The sequence below is a fragment of the Barbus barbus genome (assembly GCF_936440315.1).
Source record: "Barbus barbus genome assembly, chromosome: 49".
Classification (NCBI taxonomy): domain Eukaryota; kingdom Metazoa; phylum Chordata; class Actinopteri; order Cypriniformes; family Cyprinidae; genus Barbus; species Barbus barbus.
The window spans coordinates 21,036,337-21,056,655 of NC_136727.1; the positions used below are offsets into that span (position 1 = coordinate 21,036,337).

The window sequence follows — 20,319 nt, forward strand, 5'->3', positions numbered from 1 at the left end:
TTCCCTAATGTACCACATCATAATTCTCTTTGTATAATTTGTAGAAATAGCAGAGAGAATTACTTCAGAACAGAGATTTTGTAACTGATATGCTAAAATCAAAACATGTATTTAAAACGAACACAGACTGTGGACAGATTATTACTAATATATGACTATATTCTACATTTGAAATAATCTGAAGAGTTCCTGTTTTTTCACTTTGTGTGTGTTTGAATCTATAGCAGGTGATCGCTGCCATGGAGACACAGCTGTCCAACGGGCCGAGCTGTACCACCAGCAACGGTCCCAACAGCGTCTCTAATACCTGCACGTCACCTGTGGAGATGTCCGACGGCACCGAGGACAGTAAAACCAACCTGATCGTGAACTACCTGCCACAGAACATGACGCAGGAGGAGCTCAAGAGTCTGTTCGGCAGCATCGGAGAGATCGAGTCCTGCAAACTCGTGCGGGACAAAATCACTGGTATTTATGGCGGTCTCCTAAGGATTTTTGACCAATAGGGCTCTTATGATTGATTGATATTGATGATATTAGAGAGCAGAGTGGCCAATGGTTGGTATTTAAAGCTGATATCATCACACTATTAAACTTAAGGAAAAATATATAAATACAGTTAGGGCTGGGCGATATGACCAAAGTCTTATATCACGATATGAGGAATTTTATTTCATGATAATTATATATATCACAATATAGTAATTTTTGCTTTCAATAAGGTCTTTCTTTTTGATATGGTAGAAATTTTATGTGTCAATTTCAAGTGTCAATCACAAAAAACTAATACTAGCCTAAATATAAAAAAAAAGAAAAGATCACAGAAGACAAGTAAATGCTCAGCGATTAAATAAGAAACTAATTACAAGCAATAGGACAAACAAAAAAGTGATTAAGTCAAGAGCAGTGAGATTTTCTCTCTTTTGTTGTTTGATTAACATGAATGGCAGACAGCAGGAATATTAGACTGCTGTCACTTTAAGAGCTGCCCGGATCCAATATACTGTTACATGCGTTTTCTTTCTCAGCTGTTTGCTTTCACTGAAGACCTAAATTACTCTTTACGGGGATAGTTTCAAAGATGGGTATTTTGACACATACATGTGTATTTAACTCTTTCTTGTTCTTCAGAAAGAGTCTCCCAGACAGTGCGTGCATACAGTAAAATCAGTTCTCTTTTGCTGCTGATTGTTGGTTTTTAAACCGCAATGCTTAAAAACACACGCAAACTATGTTTTCATGACAACGGAGCACAGCAACATCACATGAGCGTGATAGAGATGGTAGTCCAAAATCTCTACTAGTTGAGAAGATTCTACCTGTTAATTATGTCTACCGGTATATGGCCCACCCCTAAATTCAAATATAAATTATATTTCAGATAGCTACTACTTGATTCTGTAATCCTGTTGTTGCATTTCACAAATGTGACCCTGGAGCACAAAAGCAGTCTTAAGTCGCTGGGGTATATTTGTAGCAATAGCCAAAAATACACTGTATGGGTCAAAATTATCCATTTTTCTTTTATGCCAAAAATCATTAGGATATTAAGTAAAGATCATGTCAAGTCAGGTTTATTTATATAGTGCTTTTATCAATACAGATTGTGTCAAAGCACTTGACAGTATCAAATTGGAGGACAGAGTGTCAGTAATGTATAATAATAAGATTAAACGCTCAATTTTCAGTTAAAGGCATTTCATTATTGAGTTCAGTGATGTCATTGTCTAGATCAGTTTAGTTTAAATAGTATCTGTGCAATCAAATTGATAATCACTAGAAATGAAGTGTCCCCAACTGAGCGAGCCAGAGGCAACAGCGGCAAGGAACCAAAACTCCCTCTGAGACAGAATGGAGAAAAAACCTTGGGAAACCAGACTCAGTCGGGGGCCAGTTCTCCTCTGGCCAGGAGATTATCGTTTATTTATTGTTTACTTAATGTTTTAATTAAAATTTTAAATGTATAAATGTATTTATTTCTATTTTATATTGTTGCAATGTATAACAATAATAGTATTATGTAGTTAGGTATTTTATATTTTGTTATTTTCTTTTATTTTAAGTTTGTTTTATTGCATTTAAGTTGTGTTCCATGAAGATATTTTGTAAATTTCCTACCGTCAATATATCACAACTTAATTTTTGATTAGTATTATGCATTGCTAAGAACTTCATTTGGACAACTTTAAAGATGATTTTCTCAATATTTAGATTTTTTTTTTTTTTTGCACCCTCAGATTCCATATTTTCAAATATTGTCTTATACTAACAAACCATACATCACTGGAGAGATTATTTATTCAACTTTCAGATGATGTATAATTCTCAATTTTGAAAAATTGACCCTTATGACTGGTTTTGTGGTCCAGGGTCACAAATGAAGAAATTGTTAAAAACATGTCTAAAGTGGATATGTAATGGTAATCGTATTTTTTCTCAAATAATTTCTTTTTCTCAAATAATAATAAAAAAAAAAAACAGGTAATGGTAACTTTATATACAGTACACAGTAAATATAAAAAGTAGTGGCAAACTGGATATAGCGCAGCATAGTTTAAAATGATTTAAAGCTCTAGTTTGCACGGGCCGGATCATGCACAAAGTACTAATGTTTTTAGACAGTCTACAAATGCATACTTCAGAAGATCTAACAGCTGCATAAGCAAAAGGTTCATAGAATTTAACTTATGTCAAATTTGTATTAGACATACATTAAACAAAAAGTCTTTAAACATGTAATAAATATTTAATTACAGTAAATTAAAAAAATGCAGCTTGAGTTCTCAGTGGTGTCAAATAAGGCCCACTTCTGACACTTATGTTAAAGGTGCTGTATGTAAGTTAAAAATACCATAACATGTTTGCAGATATTGCAGATATTCTCCATTCAAACACAGCGAACTGGTGAGTCAATGATTCAATTACCCATTCATAAAGACAGTCACGTACTTCGTTCCTGAATCAGCTGTTCGAATGAATCAATTAAATGAATGATTCAGTGATAAAATCAGTGACATACCACCACCTACTGGTGGTTTTAATTACATTTTTAAAGTATCTTCTGTTATTTAAATCATTTAATATTTATACATTCAAAATTGTATATTTAAAACATTAACCTCAACATGAATTTATGAATTTTATTGCACTTATGCAACCTCTGAGCCTCATTAAACATCTGAAAATGCACCTACAAGCAACTTGTGTTCTTCTGTGCCACCTCTGTAGTACAAATTTATTCCTTAAATACTGATTTCATTTGATTGGTATCTTATTCTACTTGTTTTTATTCTGTTTTAATTAGAAATGATAAACTTATAAATAGATTTTTTTTTAATTTGACATAAAAGATGACATACTTGTAATAAAGTTAGAAAAATGCCATCACAAAGGTAAAAACAAAATACCCTGTAAATCACTTTGTCAAATATCACCTCGTAATGGGAAGGTTCATTTTTGATCAGAGTTTGGTTATTGATTTGAAGGTGCTCCTAAAGTTTTAAAATTAGGAGCACAAGCGCTCCTAAAAAGAAAAGTAAGTGTAGAGCTCTGCCGGTGAAAAAAAAACCCTCCAGTATTTTGAATTTGGACTGCAATACCTAGTAGGGATGCACGATATGAAAAAATTAACCGATACCGATAATTAAGTCCTTCTCATGGCCGATACCGATAAGTTCATATTTTTATTATAATTTTCATATAATCTGCAGTTTGTGCACCCAGGAGAATACAAAATCTAAGATTCCCTGATTAAACTGATATTTTAGTAGCTCTGGCCTAACTATAGCAAGCATCAGCCCTGACTCTTCAAATGTTTTTTTATTTTTTGTGTACTTTGTAACAGAAATGGTTTAACAGAATTATGACAGAACTATGGTTTATCTGCAATTAACAACTTTTTAACAACAAAGTTATATTGAAATATTTAATGCATAAAGAAATGCATCTATTCAACGTTTTTAGTGCACGAGGATGAGAAAGTTATAGTCTTTAAGTCACGTGTTTTCAAATACATTATTAAAAAAAAGACATTTGTCAGCCTTGAAAAAAATGAAAAACAAAAGTGCATGCTCAACCTTGGTATGAGGATGCACTTTATTTTTAAGTCGCAACACTATCACTTGCCCACCGCAGCACCGTCCCTCACTGTCATTTTGATTTTTTTAATAGTAATAAAAATCATTTAGTTCAGTTAGAGAACAGACACTACAATTAAAACTGAACGCGGCTGCTCAATGCAGCACACCAAACGAACGACAGTCGCGCATCACAGATCAGATTTCATTTATCACCTGAGGAGAGAGTCGAGCTGACTGACAAGAGTGAGGTGAAAAAGACAAGAGTTTCAAAACCAAATGTAAAAGCGCCTGTTTTAAAAATATTTTTGGATTTTGAAAAGCCTGTTGACCTGCCATTTATCTAAGGTGATATTGGAATGTTTTATTTATTTTTTAATCATTCGTTTCTCATTTAGCCTATTTGGTTCTACAGTATTTGCTGATTTTTATTTTATTTAAACTGTGATATTTTCCCCATTATTTTACATCAAGGTGTATGCAGTCCGTGCCTCAACTTTCCATCTCACTAATAAACGTTCTACGTTTTATAATTATTTGTTCCTCAGTCTTTACTGATTTTCAGTTTTGTATAGGCCTACCATGCATATTTAAAATGATCTGTTATCTGTTATTTTATATTAGGCATATAGCATGGTGTATTTTTATTTGTTTTGTTAATATAGGTTAGCTATATGTTCTGTGTTGTATTTTGTTGTTGCTTGAATTGAATTCAAGCAATTGATGCCGAATTGCCAATAATTTAATTTTGATAAAGGTAAGAGTAATACATCATTCGGACCTGTAAAGGGTCTACTTGTATTTGTGTGCACTCACAATACCAACAAAAGGTAGTTATTTTATAAAACAAAGAAAACAAACATGATGCGCTTTCTGCGTCTTGAACAGGAGCTTCAGCTGAACGAATGCATGCCTCACAGACATGATAAATATATCTATAGAAAGATTTAAATTATTACTTAACGAAATAAAAAAATCGAAAACAAACTCTTTTATTCTAATCTTAATCATAATCAATAAAGATGCATTTCTCTCTAAAGGCACGTGTAATGAGGAGACGGCGAGTCAGGATCAGCAGCTTCATCCTTGCGACACGGACTCAGAACACATTAGTTTATTAGTAAATAGTTCAAATATCTCCTTACTATTTCCCGCAGACACATTCATGGTTATGTTTGCTGGGAGTTTGCAGCAAGCTTTAGCCTATTGTATGCATTTGAACGCAGAACTATTCATCTGCGCTGACGTCACTTGCGCTCCTGCTGCTGCGGGACACTAAACACCATCGAGTTGCTCTCAGTCGCGGCACGGTCTCGTGTTGTTTCCACCAGCGCGGTGATTTTTTTTCATCACTAATCGATGGATGACTACAATATAAAAATAATAAGAAACCCAAAACGGCCTGCGTCTGAACTATGACGTGAAAATTGTCCCGAAGCCCGGCCCTAGAGGCGTAAAGTAGGGGCCCATCGGGCCCGGGCCGATTTGCAGGGCTCTAGTTGACGCACGTCGATTAACCAGTGGGAAAATTTCCTCAGTCACAACCCTACTTGATGCCTTTTTTCCTCCTTTCGGAATCCTTGCTGAACATGCGTTGGAAATAGCAATGGCATTGTCCTCCTCTGCCACCGAGAAAAACTCGAGAAAGACATGTTCGCAAATAATGATGTAATGAGCACAACACATGCTGAGAGTCACTGCAGTTTAAAGCTGCAATCACTTGCACTCGGAAAGAAGATGAATCTCAGAAAAATCAGACCTCAGCCATCCCAACAATGGACTGTTCTCTCTGTTGCGGTCTGGGAAGCGATTCCGCTCCCTGAAGACCAACACAGAGAGACTGAGGAGGAGCTTCTTCCCGCAGGCGATAAGGTCTCTCAATCACACCATCACACAGGAGTAATATCTTTGAAACATTGACATTGACTGGACAATCATGGACACATTCATGCAATACATATTTATATATCTGAACCATTGCACATGACACTTCATAAGTCACTTTTGCATTGCCACTTTAAAATTTTTATATATATATATATATATATATATGTATATATGCCCTTATTTGTACAGTTTATTTACTAGTTACATTTATTTTCCTTTGTATTTCTTCTTATTAATATTTTTTAAGGTCACTGGCTGCCGTACAAGCATTTCACTGCATATCGTACTGTGTATGACTGTGTATGTGACAAATAAAATTTGAATTTGAATTTGATTGATTTACCAGCAAGCATACTTTATCGGATTTCATTTATTTATCGGAGCAATAAAAATGACGTCATTTTCTCTCATATCGGTCGATAATTTATCTGCATCCCTAATACCTAGTTTAATCCTACATACAGCACCTTTAAGGATTCAAAAGACCTGAGTCTGCAGTAACCCTGATGCTTCTCATATGGAGGCTTTATACACGTCACCATCTGCAGCTCACCTCACAGACCTGTCAACGTACTTCCTGTGTGTTAGATACTGTGATGTCAGATCCATGTTGCACTGCAGTGCTCATAAATCCTCACCTGAATGTTTGTGTGCTTAGGTCAGAGTCTGGGTTATGGCTTTGTGAACTATGTAGAACCCAAAGATGCAGATAAAGCCATCAACACTTTAAATGGTCTCCGACTGCAGACTAAAACCATCAAGGTAAGGTCTGTCCGAAGTGAGGCTGCTGTCACGGGTACTGCTCGTGTGTGTTGACGTGTACTATGTTTGTGTTTGTGAGCAGGTGTCGTTTGCTCGACCGAGTTCGGCCTCCATCCGTGACGCTAATCTGTACGTGAGCGGTCTTCCTAAAACTATGACCCAGCAAGAGCTGGAGCAGCTCTTCTCTCAGTACGGCCGCATAATCACCTCCAGGATCCTCGTGGATCAGGTCACAGGTGAGATCTTTTATATTAAAGTGCCCTTATTATGAGTTATGAAAGGTTCATATTTTGGTTTCGGAGTCCCCAACAACAGGTTGACATGCATGCAAGGTCAAAAAACACATTCACTATCTAATAATATGCAATATGATTGGTCTCATTTTCATTTCATAATTAAAGCAGTGTTTGTGAGCGCAGTGCTGTTTAGTGTACAGTGTTACCAGGGAAACGGCTATTTTTCCTGCTCCAAAAGCAGCACCTAGTGGCAAAGAATGAATTTGCATTTGCATTTTCATTCAGACCAATGCAAAAAGACCAACAAGTGGGCAGCAATATGCTAATGTTTCAGGTTGACGACAACATGAAACTGCTTGGGATTGGTTTTAAAAACGACTCGTTTCAATGATTCAGAGTCGACTCTTTCTTTTGAGAGACAATAACTTTATACACGGTGCACTTTCAGATTTAAAACTTTGCAGGATGTTTTCATTCACTTAGAGCTGTGTTACACACAAAATTGTAAAAAATCCATATTAGGGGCACTTTAAAACTATGGCAACTATGCCATATAGCTATGAAAATCATTGTGAAAGAACTTAATTACATAATAATATATTTATTTATGTGTATGATGCGAGTAGTGATTAGTGATGCCCCAAATGGAATTTTTTAACATATAAACCAAAATTGAAAGATTTAGTTTACCCCAAAAAACAGATCCTAGTCTAGTCGGGTTTACAGTCATTTTTTGTGGTGTTCAGGTGTGTCCAGAGGTGTGGGCTTCATTCGATTTGACCGGCGTGTTGAGGCTGAGGAGGCGATTAAAGGGCTGAACGGACAGAAACCACCAGGTGCCACCGAGCCAATCACAGTGAAGTTTGCCAACAACCCCAGTCAGAAGAGCAGCCAGGCGCTGCTGTCCCACCTGTACCAGTCGCCTAACAGACGCTACCCAGGACCGCTGGCGCAGCAGGCCCAGAGATTCAGGTACCCGCTGACACGCACTCGCTGCGCTGGAACTGACTTTGACTCGAGTGTGATTTCATTGTGTGCGTGTTTGTGTGTTTCAGGCTGGATAATCTGCTCAACATGGCATATGGAGTCAAGAGGTACGTTCATTTGAGCAGCTGCTTGGGAAGTCTATTAAAGCAGGGAGTTGGTGATTTTAGAAATGGCAGGGCTCCAGACTAACTACTTTCATAGTATGCTACATACTATGAACCGCAAAAAGCAACAATATTGATTCTAGCTGATATTTTCTGAGTATATGAGTCTCACTGGGTCAAAATTGCATTGCTAAAGTAAAAAAAAACAAAAAACAGTTGTGTAAATCACATTTTATTACATTTAGAGATATATGATCAGTGATTAAACTAGTAAATATTAAAAACATTATTAAATATTTATAAATATTTAAAACAATGCATTTTAGTTCCCATCATTCCAAAATAAATTATGAAAATACCCCAAAGCTCACATACAAACTATAGTAATAGTGTTTATTAGCTTCATATTTCATGTGTTCTCTGGGTTTGCTGGGTACAGAACATGACGTGGAAGTGTAATGGATACGGATGTACCGATTCACTCAACACAGTGAGATATGATTCACAATGCTGATTTCACGGTATGATTTTCTACAAAAGAGAGAGATTTAAGACTCATTTCTCTATGCAGGAAAAACCCTGCGTTTTAGATGTCAGAATTTGACAATATTCTGGAAAATACATTGGGCCTCATTCATGAAACATTTGTAAATATAGGAGTAAATTCTGAGTAATTTGCACAAAAAAACGGACCTTCCGGAAAACTCTCCTCCGGATTCACAAACGCTTCGTAAGCGTCTGATTTGATAGTTAAACTTGTATGTTAATGTATTCCAGTCATTCGTAAATAGGGCGCTTGTGCACGCTCATTGACAATTAGCATAATCCCCGCCTATGACTACAGCTACACAAATTGCGTGTCCAGGAACGCAGTGGAATAGGTTTGGCTCCAGTATATTACAAAAAAGACTAATAGGCCAGATGGCTAACAATAAAGATTCAATAACGTTTGTCCACCAAAGTGTTTTTAAAACGGCCAGCTGGTGGCGCTTGAGAATGGTTTGGTGGCACAGCGTTTTTCCAGCTGACACTCGTTGGTTGCTATGATGATGTGGAATATCCACAGCAGTAACATATTACTAGTATCTCATTTTGAAGAATATTACTGAATATAAAAATGCAGTAACCAGTAATATTAACTTCTCTATTGTTGTTCAGTTGTACAAGTAGGATGATTGGTCAGTGTGGTATTTGTCCCGCTCCTCCATTGATTGGGCGCTGTGTTCTACCCAAAGCTAAACAGTTTATCAAATCTCAGAAAAAACTAACCCCCCCCCCCCCCCCCCCCCCCCCCCCCAAAAAAAACCCCCAGAGCAAACGAACTTGTAAAATATTATATTGGCAGTGCATCAAAATTCAGTGTCATCAGTTTGCCAAAAAGAGCACAGAACGTTTTACGCACCATTTAGCCGTGGTAGGGAGCAGGTGTACATTTCTTTCGTAACAACTAACATTTTGTAAATTTTCATGAATTCGAAAGTTTACATCAGAACGGCTTTACGAACGATTCACACAAATTCGTTCTACTCGTGTTTCATGAATGAGGCCCATTGTTTCTATAAAACTTATTTATGAAACCGTTTGAACACAAAAACTATTTTTTTTTTTTAAATAAATACACTTCCATTATATTCCATTACTTGTGTAATCATTTAAAATATACATTCATCAATATATATTTATTAATGTGTAGCTTTCAATATGAATGTAGCAATGTTTTACTGCAGTAAATCCATGAGTGTGGGATTGATTTCTCTAGTTTTCAGCATCAGTTCTGTGAAGCATGTCAGCACCGTTTCATCTCACTAAACTAGTTTTATCACAGAGACACTTGTGGTTTGAAATGGAGAATTCTGGGCCAAATCTAAAAAGCAGACTAAACATTCCTTTGAGCAGAATGGAAAATTATGAAACAATTACTCCTAACCGTCACTTTATAATCCCTGAATCCATCACTGCAGATCAGCCTGAGCTCATGAATGATCCTTTCTAGACTCTGCATTAACACTAAATTACACTGCCTGCATTTCAATCAAAAACAAATACAACACTTGTTTCTTAAATATTAATAATTCATCACATTAATACAATATATATATTTAATAGATGTAAATGGGTGTTACACGCTACTGAAGGAACAGTATAGATGTTTGGTGGCATACTAGCATAGAAAATAGCCTTTATTACTGTTTTAGCTGAAATGCAGTTTTTGTTTGTTTTTGGCAGTAGATTCTCACCCATGACCATTGACGGCATCAATCTCCCGGGTCACGCCGGCACAGGCTGGTGCATCTTTGTGTATAATCTGGCACCGGATGCTGACGAGAACATCCTCTGGCAGATGTTTGGCCCGTTTGGTGCTGTGACTAATGTAAGGGTCATACGAGACTTCAACACAAACAAGTGCAAAGGATTTGGCTTCGTGACCATGACAAACTACGATGAGGCTGCTCTAGCCATCGCCAGTTTGAATGGGTACCGGCTCGGGGACCGGGTTCTACAGGTCTCCTTCAAGACAAACAAAACACACAAGATCTGAGTGAGTGACATTATGCAAACGTGACTTTACAGAGATGACAAGAAAATATTTCATGTTTTTTTTTTTTTCTTAAAATAGTTTACGTTTTAAAACATGCGTTAAAGATTTAACAGCTGACTGTTTAAGTGTTTATTTTGGTATATAATGTGGCAGGTGAGCTCCATGAGGCTGAGATGGAGAGCTTTCCCGTGTTGTTCCCATCTCTCCTCCTGAGCTTCTGCGGTGCAATCCACTGCATAATGTGTGCATGAATCTTTAGTTTATCTTTTTTAGTTTTCTTTGTGCTAATGACTATCTTTATGTTAAATATTTAAATAAGTATAAAACAAGATGTACATGTTCTTTTGTGTTTGAAATTTGTGTTTTTTTTTTTATTGTTCAGTACATCAATAAATACATTGAAGGGAAGACATTCTGTATTTTGGTTAATGATAATTTTTATTATGCCTGCTAGAGCTGCACAATTTGGGCGAAATCCAGTTATCTAATTAAAATTATGATTTTTAAAAATTGTAATTGGTTATAATTCTTGATCTCATTTGCCAGAATTGTAGCAGAATTAATATTACAGTTGACTAATCCGTTTGTTCAGAGAACATTCAGTGTAATTTTGCATCAACTATAAGAAATGTTATTTTTGTGGTCACAGAAAATAACATTCTTCCAGTACTAATGCATTAGAGTAGCAAGATCAGGCATCATTTACGTGACATTGATCTGCCAGCAGTGACTGAATCAACTCATGTAATTTGTCATGTCAAAAACATCATGCAATTTGTGCACCAAAGTTTTATTAACTAAACACTAACACATAACTAGTCTAAACAAACAAACATACATGGGGGAGCTAAAGACACAAGTCTCACCATGTATTTCAAATCTGAGAATGATTAAATTACTTTAAGATGGTGCTGTGTAATAAATTTTTTAAGATAAGAGTTTCTTTTTGGGCAAGCCAAAGAAAATGTGAGGTATGAATTGAAACATCCGGTATGTTTCTGCTAACAGGTGCCGTAAGGGCAGTTTCTCCAAACTGGGGGATTTAATTTGTGGAGGGCGTCAATGTTCATCTTCTGGATCATTGCCAAGTCAGCAGTCTTCCCCATTATTGTGGTTTCAAAGAACAAGAGATACCCAGAATTTATACTGTAGACATGGTCATTAATTGAAACTCAAAAGTAAATATTCTAATATTTTGAGATATTTAGCTGTAAACTCTAATCATCAAAATTAAAACAAAACTTTGAAATGTTGTACTTCATCTAATGAATCTAAAATATGAAAGTTTAACTTTTTGAAATAAGTTACAAGAAAAAATTTAGTTTTTCACGATATTCTAATTTTTTGACATGCACCTGTACATCCTGTAAATTATGTAAGTTACAGTTAAAGTAAAATGTGAATTTTCTAGAAATAAAAATTCCAGAAAGTAATTTTGAATGTTCTGTGTTTGAATATTCTTTCTTACCAAGTTCTTAGAAATTCCAGACACTATTAATCACAACAATGTATATTACACACAAATCATCAGTTTGTTGTTTTACACACATGCACACAGACATTTCAGACATGACATAGTCATGATATGGATAAGAAATCTTTAGACACGCAAGTCAAGTCATCTTTATTTTGATAGTACTTTAACAATGCAAATTGTGTCAAAGCAACTTCACAATATCAAAATAGTGTCAATGTAAAATGACAAGATTAAACACTCAATTTTCAGTTAAAAGCATTTCATTATTTAAACTGCACTGAGCTGGATGATGACATCACTGAATTCAATAGTGTCTTTGCAATCAGATCGATATCGCTGGAAATTAAGTGTCCCCAATAGACACGAGTAGAAACACTTATGACAAGCTAACAAATGCTAACGCACTGCACTCTGTTTTAGATTAAAAGCGAACGATCAAATTAGTCAGGTTAGTTTGATAGATAATATCAGAAATATGGTGGGAATTAAGTTATATTTTACCACTTAAACAACAGAGAGTGAAAGTAAGAGAGATTCAACGAAAAGCGAAGCTACAATCGCAAACCTCTCAGTAGCACGACGGACACAAACCATAATCCATAACACACACGTGTGTGGCAGTGACCCGGGTCCGAATCCAGTCTGTGGTTTTTCCTTCAGCCAAAGTTCAAATGTCTGTGCCCAATGTTCCACTGATGTTCTCTGGATAATTGAGTTTACTAGTATGCTGAGGGTGTTGGTGTTACGGGGCGAATGAGACGTGTGGATCCATTTGCAAGGCTCATTCAGAGATGTGGTCATGAAACAGGCAATATTCAGTTAATGGTAAACGGGTACAACACAGGCAAGACAGAGTAATCCTAGTGCAAGCGTGGGTCTTCGATCGGCAAACAGAATCCAGAGGGCTTGCAAAAAGGGGTAATCTGTGTAAACAAACAATAGTCCAGATGGGCAAACAGAGTCCAAACGGCAAGACAATAGGGCAATCCGAAATATACAGGCAAGGATCTTCACACAGGAAAACAGGCAAGGCAAGACTAGACTAGACTAGGAACTATGAACCAGACCGGGAGCTGGCTCCGTAAAGTAGCTATCGCTAGAAGAGTGATGTATGCTTAACAATACTTGGCAGTGAGAGAGAGGAAGTCCATGCCTTATGTAGAGAGTGTGATTGGCTGCAGCCATGTGCGTAATCAGAGTGAAATGGATTGTGGGAACTGAAGTCAGTCTGTGTAGTGTGAGGGTCAATATGATGGAGGGGCGACCTCCATGAACCAGATTCGTGACAGTTAGTAAATGGCAATTTTTTAAGCTGTGCCATTATTTATAAAGTTTAATTTATTGCATTAGAAGCACACAATAATTGTCCCGTTTGCACACTTTAAGTTTAGCCACAGCCATATCACCCTGCAGCCCAAGACCGGTTGCCCACTGAAGCTAAGCAGGGTTGAGCCTGGTCAGTACCTGGATGGGAGACATCTAGTGGAAAAACTAGGTTGCTGTTGGAAGAGGTGTTAGTGAGGCCAGCAGGGGGTGCTCACCCTGTGATCTGTGTGGGTCCTAATGCCCCAGTATAGTGACGGGGACACTATACTGTCAAAAAGCACTGTCTTTCGGATGAGATGTCCTGACTCTCTGTGGTCATTAAAAATCCTATGGAAAAATCCCATTATCGTAAAGAGTAGGGGTATAATCCTGGCCAAATTCCCTCTACTGGCCCTTGTCAGTCATGGCCTCCTAATGATCCCCATTCACTTGATTGGCTCTATCACTCTCTCCTCTCCACCTGTAGCCGGTGTGTGGTGAGCTAAAGTGCTATATAAATGCATCATCATTCATTCATAGTTGGAATGCCATTGCAATGCATTTAAAAGTCACTAAAAGTAAGGGATAGTATGACCTCAGTTTGTTATTAGTATTATATTAATGTATGTTCAACACTCTTACAGTGTAACTGAATGTAACTGAATTGCAATTGTAATGTCGCCAAAATACATTTGAAGTTTATGCTGAATGAATTCTGCATTTCAAAAAATAAATAATGGATATTTGAAGTGTACTTAAGTATACGTGGAATAGTTCCACTTTAGCACAAACAAGTATTTTTAATGCAACTTTAGTTGAATTTCAGCACCGCTTTTGCACAAATAAAATGCATTTAGTACAAAATTAGACCAAGTATAGCAATTTATAGTGTGCTACAAATATATTTAGTTATACTAAAGTACATATGAATAAATTGTACTTAAGTGTACTATTTTTTCACTAGGGAAGTCTACACAAACATACATGAGGGAAGGGCGCGTGAGAATGAATGAAGAAAATCGTTAGAGAAACAGGGAATGAAGCTATGAAAAGAATGAGTAAAACCATCTGCACAGAACCATAAGCGCCATTTTACAATGGGGTCTACAGCTTATACTTTACCTCCGTTTCGTTTGGCTAAATGTACAATACTTGCATTCCCTTGGCCATTGAACAAGCGTCCAGATGCAATCTTGGTTGAAAGTCTTGAGGGTTTGAAGGTTCAGTGGTGTTGGAATTGCAGGTAAGAGTGCAGAAGAGGAGCAAAGAGTCCTAATTAAATTCTTTGAGGATCCAGTTGATCTTTGCTGGTTTGATGCAGAAGGTCTGATGAATGGAAAGGAAAGGCTGCAGCCTGGTACAAACTTAGACTTCTCGCTCAAATTCACCATCATCAGAAAATGGCCTGTCATCTTGTGATCTGGGATCTTTTAAAAGCGTGAAGATGTCACACCCATCTAAACTACTAAAAGAGCTGCTTCCAGAAGTCATAGATCCTCTTTTGGCTATTATTAATTCATCATTGTCATTAGGATATGTCCCCAAAACCTTCAAATTGGCTGTAATTAAGCCTCTCATTAAAAAAACAGAACTTGACCCCAAAGATCTAGTTAATACAGACTGATCTCAAATCTCCCTTTTCTGTCAAAGATACTAGAAAAGGTAGTATCCTCACAATTATATTCCTTCTTGGAGAAAAATGGTATCTGTGAGGAATTCCAGTCAGGATTTAGACCGTATCATAGTACTGAGACTGCTCTCATTAGAGTTACAAATGACCTGCTTCTATCATCTGATCGTGGTTGTATGTCTTTATTAGTTCTACTGGATCTTAGCGCTGCGTTCGACAATATCGACCTCAACATTCTTTTGAATAGACTAGAACACTTTGTTGGCATTAGTGGAAGTGCCTTAGCATGGTTCAAATCGTACTTACCGCCATCAATTCGTAGCAGTGAATGAAGAGGTATCATATCGATCACAAGTGCAGTATGGAGTACCTCAAGGCTCAGTACTAGGGCCGTTACTTTTCACGCTTTACATGTTACCCTTGGGAGATATTATCAGGAGACATGGTGTTAGCTTTCACTGTTATGCTGATGATACTCAGCTCTATATTTCTTCGCGGCCCAGTGAAACACACCAAATTGTGTAACTAACGGAATGCATAGTCGATATAAAAAACTGCATGACGAGTAACTTCTTACTGATAAATTCTGAAAAAACAGGTGTTAATTATTGGACCTAAAAACCCCACATGTAATAACCTAGAACACTATCTAACACTGCTCTGCTCTGTCATTTCGTGGGTTCGAGTCTCAGGTCTGGCAGGGATTATAGGTGGGGGAGTGAATAACCAACACTCTCTCCACCCTCAATACCTTGACTGAGGTGAGACCCCCAACTGCTCCCCGGGCGCCGCAACATTGACTGCCCACTGCTCCGGGTGTATGTTCACTACTGTGTGTACACTTGGATGGGTTAAATGCAGAGCACAAATTCTGAGTATGGGTCACCATACTTGGCCACACACCACTTTCCTTTCCCTTTTTTCTTCATCAGTTAGGAACCTAGGTGTGCTGTTTGATAACATGTTTCTAGCATCTGTAAAACTGCGTTTTTCCATCTCAAAAACATATCTAAACTGAGACCTATGCTCTCAACGTCAAATGCAGAAATGCTAATTCATGCGTTTATGACCTCAAGGTTAGACTATTGTAATGCTTTATTGGGTGGTTGTTCTGCACGCTTGATCAAAAAAACTACAGCTGGTCCAAAATGCAGCAGCTAGAGTTCTTACTAGAACCAGGAAGTATGACCATATTAGCCTGGTTCTGTCAACACTGCACTGGCTCCCTATCAAACATAATGTTTAAAATCTTGTTAACTACTTATAAAGCCCTGAATGGCTTAGCTCCTCAGTACCTTAGCGAGCTCTTATCACATTATAGTCCTCCACATCTGCTGCGTTCTCAAAACTCTGGCCATTTGATAATACCTAGAATATCAAAATCGACTGTAGGCGGCAGATCCTTTTCCTATTTAGCGCCCAAACTCTGGAACAATCTACCTAACACTGTTCGGTAAAAAAAAGGCAGACACACTCTGTCCGTTTAAATCTAGATTAAAGACACATTTCTTTAACCCGGCTTACACATAACACACTAATACGCTTCTATTATTCAAATCCGTTAAAGGATTGTTAGGCTGTATTAATTAGATCAATCGGAACCAGGAACACTCCTCATAACACACAATGTACTCGTTACATCATAAGAAGAATGGCATCTACGCTAATATTTGTCTGTTTCTTTCTGATTCTGTTTCTCAGTCCGTGTCCGGATCAGATGGTGGATCGGTGCCGGGAGATGATGTCTCCCTGATCGTCGGCGGAGGTCGGGACACCTGGATTAGCCCCGGGGACATATCCCCAGTGAAGACCTCGACTTAAATGCAATAAAAATAAAAGTAAAAGAAAATAACTAAAAATATAATAAAATACCTAACTACATAATATTATTGTTAGAAATTGCAACAATATGAAATAGAAATATAATACATTTATACATTTAAAATTTTAATTAAAACAATAAGTAAACAATAATATCCTGGCCAGAGGAGAACTGCCCCCCCGACTGAGTCTGGTTTCTCCCAAGGTTTTTTCTCCATTCTGTCACAGAGAGAGTTTTGGTTCCTTGCCGCTGTCGCCTCTGGCTCGCTCAGTTGGGGACACTTCATTTCTAGCGATTATCATCAATTTGATTTCACAGATACTATTTAAACTAAACTGATCTAGACAATGACATCACTGAACTCAATAATGAAATGCCTTTAACTGAAAATTGAGTGTTTAATCTTGTTATTATACATTACTGACACTCAATCCTCCAATTTGATACGGTTAAGTGCTTTGACACAATCTGTATTGTTAAAAGTGCTATATAAATAAAGCTGACTTGACTTGACTTGTCACCCTCAAGATGTGAGTGAGCAATAATGAATTCTGCTTTCAGAGGAAAAGTTTACGATCCTTTGTTTTCTTTTTTTTTTTTTTTTTTTTTTTTTTTTTTTTTTTTTTTTTTTTTTTTTTTTTTTTTGGCCTGTCAGTAACACAGATAACACATGACAGTACGTATGTGTAGTTATGCTATCATCATTCACAGCCTTTTTTTTTTTTTTTTTTTATATTATTTATTTTTTATTAATTAATTAAATTTTATATACCCTTTTATTTAACCATACTATGACCGACAAGACCAGGGGACAGAGGAAACAAGAGAGAGAGAAAAAAAATAAATAAAAAAAAAAAAAATTATAATAATAATAATAATAATAAAAAAAAAAAATAATAATTATAATTATAATGATAATAATAAAAATAATAATAATAATAAAAAAAAAAAAAAAAAAAAAAAAAAAAAAAATTGTGGATAAAGTCAACAGAGAAGGGGGAGAGAGAGAGAGGAAAAAACAAGACAAAAAAAAAAAAAACAGACAATTTGCTTCGATACCTGCTGACAAAAAGAGAAAACAACAGAAGACACAACAGAAGACACAACATCAGAGAAACTGCAGCAACAACCAACATCTGTATGAATCACAATAAATTCTAAATGTTAAATGTTATTGAGCAACACGCATAACTAATATTACAAAGTAAGTTTTGAAGCAACAGCAGATCAGAACAATGTGTGTCTGTGAGCACCCGTTTTTACACCAATGTGAATGCTTGAGTGTACACCTGTGTGTGTGAGCGCGCTTGTGTTCATAAGGTTCCTCCATGTAAATGTTTAATAGTGTGTGTGTGGGGAACAACAGCCCCATCCCGCAAGGCATGAAGCAGGCATGGAAGAGACCCAGGCCCCAAACATCCGGAGGCCCCCCAGGTCACGGGGCCCCCAGGGGAACCACCGCAGGGACAACTGCGGCCCCCACCCAGAAAAGGGCAGAGGAGAGCCCGAAGGTGGGACATCCGACAGCCACAGTGTAGACACCCCAGGGTGCCGTGGCGGCAAGCCCGCAGGCTCCGCCGGCAGCCGACCACACCAGGGCAGACCGAGCCCTGGGCCCGGAGATCCAAGGGCCCCCCACCCCCCAACCGGGGCCCAGCAAGGCCAGTAGGGCCAGGCCCCGCCAAGCGACCGCCGAGAGTGGGCCAGCGCTCACCCGAGCATCCTACCCCGGCGCGAGAAACCACCAATGCACCGGCGGCATCCTCCACCGGCAGGGCATGGTGGTGGGGTGGGGGTCGACTGAGATGATGAGTGAGGTGGAGTCTAAGGCCCGACCTGACACATAGACGTAGACGAACAAGCACACATATACACAAGCATACGTTCCCACCCTCAAGCACGCAACGAATATTCTCACCCTCGCCCCACATGTAGACACACAAAAATGGACATGGTACCCACACTCACACTCCCTATATGCACTCTATACTCCTAGATCCAGGCACCACCACCCCCAGAGGGGTAATCAGCGCCCGATCCCGGAGCTGAACCCCCTTCGCTCTGGCGTGGGGACAGGAAGACCACCCCGGTCCCCGCAGCAGCAGAGAAGACCACCAGCCCAGACCCCGACCGGGCGGCCAGCTCATCCTCGCAGCCCCCGGCCCCGGACAGAGAACAGAGAACAGGGGTGTGAGATAAAAAAAAAAAGAAAAAAAAAAGAGACCCCATGCTTCACCTCACCCGCTCAAATGTAGTGTTGGTGTGTGTTGTTCTAAGGTGCTTTAAAACAGGGGTGCTTTAAAACAGGGGAGGGGCACCCTCCACAAGCTTGTGTCAGCTCGTCCCCTCCCTAGAGCCCTCAATGTCTATGTGCAACTTAAAATTGAGAAGTGGGCACTGGCACCAGAGGGAAGGCTGAATGAACAGACCGCCCTCCGGATGCCATTCAGTGTGCCCACCCCCAAGGCCCTATATGTATGTGTCATGTGACAGTAAGTAATGAGAATGTCTAAGCTGTAATGTGTGATTGAGATGCAGGTGGCCACGAGGAGACAGAGGAGTACCACCTCCCCCGCATCCCAGCGACACACCCGCACCTCAAAACCCTACCTATGTGTTGGTGTGATGGGGCGGGAGAAGTGAAGCCTTAGGGATGGGGAGGAAAGCATCAGAGGGGGCAAAATACCCCCCCCTTCGGAGCCAGCTCCCCCGCTGACCCCCATAGGCACCCCCGTTACCCCAAATCTGCCCAGGGCGGGGGGCCCAGGCCCATCCAGACCAGGGCCCATGGCAGCCCGGGGCAGCCCACCAGACCCCACAGCAGAGGAAAAACTACCCCACCCCATCACTCATTCAACTCCCAGACTACATAAGACAATAAGACACCCAGGTTAGGCCCGTTTTCCCTGCCTCTATTGGATCCCCCCCGCGGAGGCACCGATGCATTGAAGACCCCCACACCAGGGCCGGGCCCAAGCGCTTGCACCAACCCATGCTCCCGGCGGCACACCAACCAGGACCCAAGCCCCCCAGGCCCAGATCCTTTGTTTTCTAGCAGGGTGTTTTGCATATTAGACTATGCTGGCAGTTTGTGTCCCTTCATGCTCTGAATTAATTTAACAAGAATACAATGCACACTACGAGGCTGTGATGTACACTAATGTAAAGTGGACCAATGAATGGTTATTTTGGTAACAAACATGGTATCAATAGGATCACATTAGTGAAGTGAAGTGACATTCAGCCAAGTATGGTGACCCATACTCGGAATTCGTGCTCTGCATTTAACCCATCCAACGTGCACACACACACACACACAGCAGTGAACACACACACACACAGCAGTGAACACACACACACCGTGAACACACACAGCAGTGAACACACACACAGCAGTGAACACACACACACACAGCAGTGAACACACACACACCGTGAACACACACAGCAGTGAACACACACACAGCAGTGAACACACACACAGCAGTGAACAC

The 20,319-nt window shown here is 38.9% G+C and overlaps 1 protein-coding gene across 1 annotated transcript in view; it reads left to right on the top strand.

Annotated features, from left to right (window-relative positions):
- Positions 1–230: 230 nt before the first annotated feature.
- The window catches only part of LOC306867658 (ELAV-like protein 2), a 75,205-nt gene continuing 55,116 nt past the window's right edge, over positions 231–20,319 (top strand). The window contains exons 1-6 of the mRNA XM_079413453.1: positions 231–468; positions 6,622–6,725; positions 6,808–6,961; positions 7,708–7,933; positions 8,017–8,055; positions 10,282–10,950. Coding sequence (XP_079269579.1) covers positions 240–468; positions 6,622–6,725; positions 6,808–6,961; positions 7,708–7,933; positions 8,017–8,055; positions 10,282–10,591 — 1,062 coding nt within the window. The 5' untranslated portion in view covers positions 231–239 and the 3' untranslated portion in view covers positions 10,592–10,950. The remainder of the gene's footprint in view (positions 469–6,621; positions 6,726–6,807; positions 6,962–7,707; positions 7,934–8,016; positions 8,056–10,281; positions 10,951–20,319) is intronic.